This window comes from Pteropus vampyrus, unplaced genomic scaffold (genome assembly GCF_000151845.1).
Source record: "Pteropus vampyrus isolate Shadow unplaced genomic scaffold, Pvam_2.0 Scaffold2, whole genome shotgun sequence".
In the NCBI taxonomy this organism is placed as follows: Eukaryota; Metazoa; Chordata; class Mammalia; order Chiroptera; family Pteropodidae; genus Pteropus; species Pteropus vampyrus.
The window spans coordinates 14,375,773-14,387,632 of record NW_011888783.1 but is presented as its reverse complement, the minus strand read 5'-3'; the positions used below and the strand labels follow the sequence as shown (position 1 = coordinate 14,387,632).

The window sequence follows — 11,860 nt, the reverse complement described above, 5'->3', positions numbered from 1 at the left end:
TTCCTTCCATTTTTTCTCTTCCCTTCTCTTCTTTCCCTTCCCTCTTCTCTTTCTTTTCTCTCCCTTCCCTTTGCAACCCTTCCCATCCCAACCCACATGCCATTAGATTCCTTAACCTCTTTGTACCTCTGTTTCTTTATCCTAAAATGAGGATATTTGTTATATCTATCTCATAGAGTGATAAAGCTTTTTTACAAATACCCAGCATATAGTAAGTGCTCAATAAATATTAGCTATTATAATTTTTCTTTGATAATGTCTTCTGCTCTCTGCATTTTGTTACCTCTCAATTCCTTTTTTATTTTGGCTGTATATGTTTGAGGCATTTCTCAAATATATTGATCTCTGCTAATAATATATGTTTAAGATTGAAGCCCCACAAAGTTGATTGGGAGATGAGGCGCTTTTTGACATGTGGATTTCACTGTAGTGAGCTGCTATTTTTGTTGACCAATATCCCACTGCACTCCACCTCCACCCCCAGGGAAACCATCAGTATTCGTAGGGCTTCTCTACAGAGAGATATTTAGAAAGGACTTAATTCGACTGCCAGTGTTTGGAAGCTGAGAGGGACAGGGGTGCTGTTGGATCTCCTTTCAGTGTAACAAGCCCCCCATCCTATGTCCTCTGTGTGCTGGTGTCTGGAGCCAGCAGTTTGTCTCTGATTGTGTTTCTTCAGAGGCTGCACCTCTGTCTCTTGCCAGATTGGGGGCAGACTAGTCGTTTGATGCTTATACAGACTTTCGTCCAGTCTCCTTCTATTTTTATTCCTTTACTTCACCTCTGCCTTCTCTGGTACTGGGTTCTTCCAATTTTGGGATCTTCTTATTTCTGTGATGCAAATGTACTGATTTTTCTCCTCTACATGTTCTTATGTTTCAGCTTCCTCTGCCTTGCTACTCTGCTTTCCATCTTACAAAAATGGGTTGACATCTCTGGTTTGCTCTGGCCTCCTCTCTCATTCTTTGTGTTTTTCTGGGTTTATACCTTTTGTTTCTTCACTTATTGTTTGAAAGATCACAGATAAATGTTTAAGTTCAATTCTTAATACTTAAGTTATCTGTGATCCGATATTACTTTTCCCCATTATTATTATTATCATTATGAAATAAAAAATGTACCAACACCCTACCCTTTAAGTGATTTTTATTAACATTAAGAATTTAAGTAATTTACAACCTTGCTAAGGGCATAGGGAGGTGATCTAGTGTCTGACCCAAGCGCTTGCGCCAAGCCAGGCTGGAGCAGAGCCAGAGGCCTGTGAGCAGGCCGTCATAAACATACCTACCTACTATGTAGGTAACCAGGTGGCCACGTTTTCACTGCAGATTTTGGGGTTTGAGATCGACGCCTTGAACTCTGTACAGTTTTTAAACCACACAGCCTTTACACATGGGAAGGGCCAAGTGCTGAACTTAGATGAACTCCACAAGCTGTACAAAGATCTGAAGCTGAACAGTGTGAATAAATATGACTATGTGCTCATGGGTTACTCTAGGGACAAGCCCTTCCTGGCCATGATGGTGGGCATTGTGTGGGAGCTGAAGCAAGAGAATTCCCAGCTGGTGTGTACATGTGTGATCTGGTGATGTGTGACAAGTGGAACGGTGAAGGCTCTTTGTACATTCCAGAGGATCTCCTTCCTGTGTACAAAGAAAAGATTGTACTGGTTGCAGACATTATAACTCCTAACCAGTTCAAGGCTGAGTTACTGAGTGGCAGAAAGATCCATAGCCATCACAGCAGTGATGGATGTGTTGCACTCGATGGCCCCAACACTGTGGCAACTCTGACCTGCCTTCCCTGCAGGGCAGCGACTACCTGATACACTGGGGAGCCAGAGAATATGACACCATGGAACCGCGTCAGCATGGAGATGCATAAGGTGGACGCTGTCTTTGTGGGCATTGGGACCTCTTTGCTGCCATTCTCCTGGCATGGACTCACAAGCACCCTAACAGTCTCAAAGTGGCCTGTGAGAAGATGGTTCAGCCATGTACCATGTGTTGCAGCTACCATCAAGTGTGCGAAAGCCCAAGCTGGGGAAGGACAGAAGCCCAGCCTGGCCCAAGTGATGCCGAGGATGGTCCAGAGTAAAAGGGACATCGAAGACCCAGAGATTGTCTCCCATACCACGGTGCTGTGAGGATAATGTGCCTACCTCTTGATGCACAACATGTTGATCTCTCCGTCTTCATTCTCATGAAAAATATAACATCTTCCTTAGAGCTCTGACCCAAAGAAGAGATAACACTCTCCATTAAACTTGCTGTATTGTTTTGTCTTTCTTTCCCACTCTGCTCTCTTCTGAATGTCTTAGCTCTCATGCAGTAGTGCTCCCAGTGGCCTGTACACAGGGTCTGAGTATCTGTGTCCCTGTCATTTTTCCTGGTTCCAAGGACCAGGTTCCCCTGAGCCCTGGGCCAGAGCCTAGCCCACTGGTCCCTGCAGGGCCCACTGGACCAGGAGGAGGAGGGAGGCGTGGCCTGCAGCCTGCAGCCTGCGGCCTCCCCAACAGGGTGAACACAGGGTTCAGCCAAAGTCACCCAGGGCCCTGGGCCTGTGCAACACCTTTAATGGAAAATACCATCAGTGCAAAGTAGAGCTGGGGAGACGGCCAATGAGAAAGGCTTTTCCTCCTTCCCTCCTCCCTTTCCTTCTATCCAGAGCCAGTATAGGACTGGGGAAAGAACCTAAATGTATCTGTCTTCCATGAGATGGTAAAAACCCACCTGGGAAATATGATTTTGAGTGTTGGGCTTTTTCCATATATACAGCGACTTTGAAGGGAGACATGCTCTGTAAACACTAATAGATTCTTGGTTCTTTAGTTTTATTTCAGAGGCTTGGCCCCACCTTAGGTTTAATTCTTTTACTTCCCTATGTTATACATAGAATGATGAGAATTATTTCACCCTTAAAGCTTTTTTAGAATTGTGGACTCTGGCATGATTTGAGACTTTCTCTTCTGTCTCCTTTAACTGTAAAGCTGTGACCATGAGGAGACATTGGGTTGAGCCCTCTGTATTAAGAGAAGGAAATCGGGGGCTCCCAAGAGCCTCCGCAGTGTCAGACTCCTGTGGAAATGTATGAGTTTCTGTGGGAGGTAGTGTCCCACGTCTCACTCCAATGTTGCTGAGCCTGTGCTGTCTTATATCTTAGGTCCTTTCTACGTGCACATATTCTGTTCATCTGTTGTCCATCCCTGGGGTGTCTATATGTAGAATTTCCCATCCAGAAGTCAACCATGGTCACTGGCAGTAGCTTTTGATACAGTTTGGGTCCAAATTAGAATTAATCTTTATTTTTACCTTCCATAGTTTAGTAACATGCAAAATGATAATAATTTATGTTAACATGGGAGCTATATTGACCCTGAACTGCCTGATTATTGTTAAAGTGCAGATTTCCATACTTTTCAGTTTTTCAAACCTTCTCTTATAGACTTTAAAGATGAATTACAAAATACGATCCCTTTAAAAAAAATTTAATTTATTCAATATGTTGAATCTACATCAAGCTTATTAAATTTCAGGTGCTGGGTATTGTGTGTGTGTGTGTGTGTGTGTGTGTGTTTAAAAAATCACCATGTTATATGCTTAGGTACTCAGTAAATTTATATTCAAAGAATGAATATACTTATTGGCTATAGTTTTAACTGATTCTTAGCTTTTGCTGACCATTTTAGCAATTGGAGTTTCTCAGCAATTGAGTAAATTTTGTGTTCTTTTATGAAATTGAAAATATTATAGCATTTAATGTGTCGCTCTCCTCAGAAGTTGATCACTCCCAGGGTTTATGGGTACTGCACTATAATGCAGGTTGTTTTTTATAATATTTAGCCTAATCACTTTCAGATGATGTAAGCCTCTCTTGCTAAGATGTCCTTTATGCACTGATTACCATTGTTAAAGACCCATGCTGTCCAATGGAACTTTCTATGATGATGTAAATGTTAACTTGCACTGTCCAATAAATATAGTAGACACTAGTCACATGTGACTGTTGAGCACTTGAAATGTGGGCTGATGTGGCTGGGAAATGGAATTTAAAATTTTATTCAACTTAATTTAAATTTAAGTTAAATAGCCACAGATGACTAGTGGCTGCTATACTGGACACACAGTTATAGATCATTATTCTGATAGAATGTACTGAGTTTTTTATTCAAATTATTTTATATTGTCAGTCACCTGAATTAGTTTGGAGTAAAGTATCCAATTGAGGAATAGGACTTAGTTTCATTATTATAACGAATTACATTTTTCTTTGGATTTACATACAAATAAAAACATTCAGATTGCTCTTTCATAACTGAAAGTAAAACATATTTTAGGTTGTTGTATCATCCCTGTTTTATTTGAAGTATTCAGAGTGCTGATAAGAGATTAAAAATGAAAATGGAAGGTGAAAGTACTATTTTGGAACTGCAGAAATTTTCTTCCATCCTATAAGAGAAGGGAGAAACACTGTCTGAATCAAAGCCTGGTTTGGTTTTAGAGTTTTTATATTCTTGAAGATAGGCATGGTAGTGTTTTGTTTTTTCTAAAGTTTTGATGAAAATACTGTGTTCATGACATCAGACTTCTTTGTGAACTACAGATTAATTCAGAAAAAATTTTTTGAATCAGAGATGATGAGTAATTATAGTAAATGCTATAAAATCAGTCTTTGGCTAATCAGAGTTATGCCATTAATTGAGGTCTGTGGTATATTGAGTGTTGTTAAGTTGGACAAAATTAAGTCCATTATTTTTAGTAAAATAAAAAATTCATAGGACTGGAAGTATGGCTTTGATTGTGGACATTATAATTTTGCTTAATCTTTTTAAGTGAAATATAGCTTTTTGAAATGTTGATTAGTGCATGTAGTTTAAGTTCAGTACACCATACTTACTGTTTTTTATAGTATTATGATTGTTAACTAACAACTGAATATTATTAAGACCATTGAGAAGATATGTTAAGCAGTTTTTTTTCCCCCCCAAATTCTTTTTAGTCTTCTGAGGTCCTGTCCCCTCTTGGTCCTTCATTCTCAGTAGATGATTTCTCTAATTTATCACAGAATGTGAATATGCCTTCATTTTCTTTACTTTCTCCCTTATTAAATTGTAGTCATGATCACTGATTCCGACCACCCCTTGCACTGCAGTGGAAAAAGTGTCCCATTTCCTGACAAAAACAGATCTTTTCACCTGTGCTTTTATTCCATCCCTTTTTACCTTCTCATGTATCTTGTGTGTCAGTTATTCTACCTGTTTCTTGTCATTTCATGTTTTTCCACTTTTTTTTTCTGTTTATGTTTTAAGGAGCTCAACCTTTCTCCATATCAATAGAGATACGTATGTAATAGAAGAGAGTTGACTTTCTTAATCCCTTCTTCCTTCTCATCCAGTCTGAAAGAGCTGTTTAAATTTATTTTAATTCTTTCCTTCTTAGCAAACTGTGTTTTAACAAGCCTTCCCTGTGATTTTGATGCATGCCTAACTGAAGTTTGAGAACAAGTACACTAGTCTATACTTATAGGTCAATCAAGAAACTCACTATTATCACTATGCACTCGGAGTGCAGGTTATAATATTTAGAGGACTGTTGGTGTACACTTAAACACAGAAATCAGCTTTTGGTTGGATGAGGTGGTGCTTAAACTTAGAAACTGTAATTGTTGAATTAGTTAGGATTAAGTTTGTGAGTGACAAAAACAAACAAAAACCCAAATAGCAGTGGCTTAAGAAGTTTATTTCTTATAAACAGGTAATCTACGTTTGGTGACTTACATGGTTATTTAACGACCTAGGCTTTTTTACTCTTGTTGCTCTACCATCTCTAACACTGAGCTTCTGTTTCTTGGTTTAGTTTGGCTGCTGTGGCTATAGTTAATCTTTTTTACATTCTAGTCAGCAGGAAGAAAAAAAGTTCCTTTGAAAGAAACTTCCCAGCAGTTGCCCAGAACTTTAAGTCCCATTGGTCAGAATTTAGACATTGGCCACACCCAGTTGTAAGGGAGCCTGAGAAGTAAAGTTCTTATTTCAGGCAGCTGTTTGTGAAGATAAAATTCATGGGTTCACCACTGTAGAAAAGGGGAGAACATACATGGAGGGATAACAAAGAGCCTCTGTTGCAATAAACCCTGGGAGTTTTGGTTGGCTCAGTCACTAAACCATCGAATGCTCATTATAAGTAGTGCACTATCTTATTTTAGCTCCGGGAAAGTGAGGGAGATTAGGATTAGGGACAGAATTACAAAAAATTAAAACCTGTTCCTAAAATACTACATTTACTTGGGGGACATCAGGCATAAGTTACAGAGCAATGCAGGAATCAGGATATTAGTAGAGAGGGGTCAGACTCGTGGGGTTTATTTTTAGAGAGAAGCATTCCTAGAGAATTGGAGTTTTAGGAAGACAGATTTGAAGAAGAGAATTGGCATACTTTTAGGTAAATTGAGTACTTTATACAAGATAATAATCACTCTTCAATATCTTTACTACTTAAGAAGAATCTTAAGACTGATTTCCAATCTAGAACCAAGGAAGGAATTATAGTAGGCAACCCTAGGAAAAATCTTTATTGGGTAGAATAGGCTGTATAATTCATAATACATAAGTAATAGCCTTGTTATTTATTTATTTATCTCAGTTGACATTTGCTATTTATAGTTGGTTTGAAAAATAGATAAAAATTTGTTTTCTAATTTGTATGTGGTAATTTGAACCATTGTAACTATGACTTCCCCAAGTAAATAATATTATAGAAAGAAGATACGGAAATTTAATGAGTAGAGAAACAGAAGCCTAGATACCAAAGAAGAGAGAACAAGGAGATAAGCTTTGAATGTTATGAAAAATAGTGGCAAGACCAGTCAGAAGGCATATACATTTGGCAAAGTGTTTACTGATATCTTAAAAATGTTTAAAAATGATTTAGTATATATAGTCAATATAATTTTGTATTTTTTCACTTAATATTGTAATGTAGACATTTTTCCTGTTATAAAAAATTCTTTAAATATGTGACTTTTAAAAATTGCATACATTCCATTGTTTGGATTTACCCGTTCCCTATTGTTAGATATTTAAGTTGCTTATAAAATTTTTGTTACTATATATAAAGCAAAAAATGAACAATTATGTGTTTAATAAGTGAATTAATGAGGATAAAAATTACATGTTAGGATACGTAGTATTATTGGAGACAACTTTGAAATAGCAGAAATAAAATTTTGGGAGTTTGCTCCTAAAACAAGAAAGATGATGACCCTGTGAAGAGTAGTGGAATTAAGCAGTACCTTATAAAATTTGGACTTTAGTCATCTGTTAAAGAAAATTAAAGCAATATACAGTATTGCTGACTTACATAAATTAATACAGTAAAATGTGGATAATTTACATTTTCTTCCTTAAATGCTTTAAGTTTCATACATTTACTGGTGTCTAAGTCATATTGATTTTTAGTAGTGTAATAACATTTTATTTTTGTTGGCATATAGATCTTTTACTTTAAATTGATTGATTTTTTTTTCAAATAATGTGTTACCGTATAAGCTATTAAGTTTAGAAAAGAAATTTTTAAAGAGTCATGTTCAAATATGCATATACTTTCACTAGGCTTACTATACTTCTCTTGGTTTACAGGCCTTTTTGCAAATGTGTAATCTGCCTATCAAAGTGGTTTGTAGGGCAAATGCAGAATATATGTCTCCATCTGGTAAGTGATTTTTTCTTCTTCATTAATATTCTACATTGATAAATTACAGTGCTAGTCTGGTTTGTACCTAGATTTTTTAAATGCCTATTTTTTTTGTTTACTCTTTGAAGAATTTCCCCATGGTTTTATAAAGTAACAATTGCAAACTTGACAATTGGGGTTGGCTTGTTTATGCATTTCAGCTCTGTGGTCAGAGATGGCTCTGGAAAGTTATGGGAATTGTTTTAAATAGTAAGTGTTAAGAAAGCACATAATCTCAGGTTTCCTCAGTCTTTTTTACATGAGACTGTTTCCTGCTCAGAAAATAAATTTTAATATTAACGAATTATTTATTATTAAATAAACTTCTCCAAATTATATTCTCCCTTGTAAAGATGGAAGAAGAGAGATTGTAGAATAGTTAACTTGTCATAGATCTTAAAGTCATCTTTGAATGTTTCGATGTCTAATTCTTTTGTTTTACTTTAACAGGTTTTAAGGTACTTTTTTAAAGTTTTAGCCTTTTTTGCTATTTTTTATAATCAGTATTGTTTTTCTATATGTCATATGTTAGTAAAGTACAATTTTAAGTAAATATGATTCAGATCATTTTTAATGTAAAAATATAATGCCACAAAGCTAATAAATGTTGAATTGATATGGATTCTTATAACTGTGGTTTTGCTGGAGCAATAATAACACACAGAATCATTCCTTTATGAATAAATCCATTGAATATGATTGGCATAAATGTGCTACATTGCTTTTTAGGGAGACATCTATCTCTTCATTGTAATTATAACTTGTGTTAAACATTTTTTTTTCATCTTAAGTTCTTAAAGGTGGTAATAATTGTTAAAAGCTGTGAAGAGACCACCATAACACTGAAAATTCTATATGCATACATTGACATTTATAGGTTTATTAGTATAATACATTTTGATACATTTCCATGAATTTCTAAACTTATAAACAGACATATTTTAGATTTTCAAAGGCCATTAATTGACTCATTTTCTGTTAATTTTATATGTAGGTTTTATAAATGTAACAGAATTTTGGTGAAATTATATTGGGTTCTGTCTTTTTTCTCTATGTAGTCATACAAAAAGAGTGTAGATATATGCATAAGAATGTTAGTAATCTAATACTAAAGTCGATATCTTTGGCAAATGAAGAGATGCCATATCTATCTGTTTCCTAAAATGACTATACTAAATATCACTTAGGTAGATATTTACCTTCTTTTTACAGACTCTATGAAAGACAAACAGTTAAATATTATAGAGACTACAATAGTACATACCTATATACATTCATAGGAATCTTTTATAGGTAGATGAAAATGACAGTTTCTATTAAGATATTTAAGCTTCATCATATCTCTAGTATTCTCTTTCATCATAAGAGTTGGGGGGGGTGGGCAGGAGGATGTGTTTCATTTTATTTGCTTGTTTGATCTTGTCGTGGACGATTTTTAAAGCAGAGAACATCATGGAATAGTCAGAAGACCTCTTGGCTGAGTTAGGAAATTTTACTGTAATCTTATGTTGTCACATATTAAGTTTCTTTGGGAAATTTCACTTCTCTTGTTTGAGCCCTTCTGATTTCATCTGTAATATTAGATGATTGGACTAGATGACATCCAAGGTTCTTTCTAATAGCCTCTGAATCCATATACTTGCTTAGCAACAACTTCTTACTTTCTTTAGAAGTAGAAGTTCTAAGAATGATTATTCTGCCTAAAGTAAGAAACACTTCCCTTCGTTTTCTTTTATAACCTTTGATTGGTGCCAGAGAATAACTGTCTTACTGTGCTTTTGCCTGATACCTGTAATAACAGGGATATAACATTGACTCCATTTTGTCAGACAAGTGACAGAAAACATTATTTACTTCTAATTTGTTGCCTTGATTTTATATATCTCTTTATATTTAGAGATATAGAAATACTCAATGGACTGCCCACACTGCTTCCCTGTTTCAGAATCTGCAGTACTAAAAGTATTTTTAAGAAAAGAAATTAAATGAAATCTCTTTCTTCTAAGGACTCCAAATTGGTTATTGAAAATGAGAAATACACTTTGCTCTCAAAATGTTATACCCCAGAAATATCAATACCCTTTAGTCTAGGCATTCATTCACAAATAGTTTTCATTCTCAGATCATTTTATCTCAGAAGACTTACACTGTTACTAGCAATATAGTAGTTAAACAGATTTTATCCCGTTAAAAAACAATATGACCTAATGTTTCCCAGATACAATTTTTTTTTTCTTTTTTTGCAAGATTTATAAAGCAGTAGAAGAAAGGAATGCAGAACTCAGTGTTTCTATATTGGTAACATGGAAATGTCTTCTAAATACATCTATTGAGTAGTTGTATTCCAAAAGGCCTGACTTTCCTTTGTAATGCGTTATCCTATAGATGCAGATGAAGCTTTTGTTGGTGCTGTGCACCTCATCCATTACTCTCAGTAATTGAATCTATTGAAAAGGACCATGAAGAAGCCTGCTGTTAGGGTGAACTCTGTTTGAACTAGGTCTGACAGCAGGTTTCATCCTCTGGTTTTTGGGGTAAACTTTATTGCTGTTTGGAGACTATTTTGGTCTTATCATCTCTGATAATTTCATCAACTTAATATACGAATGAAATAATTACTTTTTTGATGTGGCATTTACTTAGAGAAGCCAATTTTTATAAGCATTTTACTTGTTCTTTTCCTCTACATGTGTTGAGAATATATTTTGTATTATAATTCATAAACTAACATACCTTTAAAGATTGTTAATTCTCTTAATTCTTGATATTTTTGAGTCAAAGACATTAATTAATTTATCAAATGTACTTAAAATATTGACCTTAATGATATCCGAGACTTAAAAGTAGAAGATATCAAAAGAATTCTTCTTAAATGCAGTTTAAAATATAGATTGCTTCAATGTATTCTGAAGAGAAAGCACACTTAAATACTTTGAAGTCTGTCAACAGTCATGAACCAATGTGTGGGTTCATGTAATTTGAATAAGCAGTATTTACTGATACATATGATTTGTTAGTGCTGAAAAGAGAATATTGTGATCTATTATTATATACAAGCGACAACTCTAGAAAGAAATCTTTTTCTTCTTTCTTTTTAAAAACTAGCCAGTAATCAGTATTTAAAAATTTATAGAAATTAACATATACATTTAACTGTAACTTTCAAAAGTTATAGTTTTATGAAATTCTGTATTAATAAAGCATATCCCAGTTTTGTGTTAATTTCCTTTTTTTATTAGCACAAACTTTAATTTACTGAAAATGTTTTTACGTATTTTTTTTCCTCAACAGGTAAAGTACCTTTTATTCATGTAGGAAATCAAGTAGTATCAGAACTTGGTCCAATAGTCCAATTCGTTAAAGCCAAGGTAATAAAAAAGATATTAAATGCGTTTGATCACAGTAACTCTTAAATAAGTCATTCATCATTCTTTAGCATGTCTTAACATTTACATTGATTTTAACCTAGTTTTATAAAATGCCAATACAAACTACTGGAGAAATATTTCTAAAGTGTATTTTTTTTTTTCCATAATATAAATCAATGGCAAAGAGGTAATTTGATCTTTACAAAATGGTAGATAATTTTCTAACATGCTTATGAGAATTTTGGTCATAAATGAAAACTGTTAGATTATAAAATGTCAAGTTAACCTTTGAGAAGGGAGACATAGGATATGTTTAGAAGCTGAATATATTAATTTATTCATATGAATTTAGTTTAAATTTTAATAGTTATCAGAAGACAACCTCTATTAACATTTTGGGGAATATCCTTCCAGACTTTTCCCTTTGCTTCTATAGAAAAATATGGAGCATGCTATTATTATTGCTGTTATTAGTTACTTTGCAACCTGCCTTTTAAAATTATCAGTGTTTGGAAATTGCGAATGACTATATATGCATAATTGTCTATGTTTTAATGACTATATATACATACATATATATTTATACATTGTTCTTTTAAAGTGTATAGTATTCTATTAGATGGATATATTATAATTTATTTACTTAAGTCTTTACTGATGGGCACTTAAATATTGCCAGTTTTTTGCTGGTATTGAGTGCTAAGATAAATATTCTTGTACATATACCTTTGTACACATGTCAGATTATCCCCTTAGGATAAATTC

At 34.5% G+C, this 11,860-nt stretch overlaps 1 protein-coding gene across 2 annotated transcripts in view; it reads left to right on the top strand.

The window, feature by feature from the left end:
• The window catches only part of MTX2 (metaxin 2), a 59,272-nt gene that overhangs the window by 38,573 nt on the left and 8,839 nt on the right, over positions 1-11,860 (top strand). For both annotated transcript variants that reach the window (XM_011357008.2, XM_011357016.2), the window contains 2 exons: positions 7,634-7,706; positions 11,019-11,095. In XM_011357008.2, the coding sequence (XP_011355310.1) occupies positions 7,634-7,706; positions 11,019-11,095 (150 nt within the window). The remainder of the gene's footprint in view (positions 1-7,633; positions 7,707-11,018; positions 11,096-11,860) is intronic.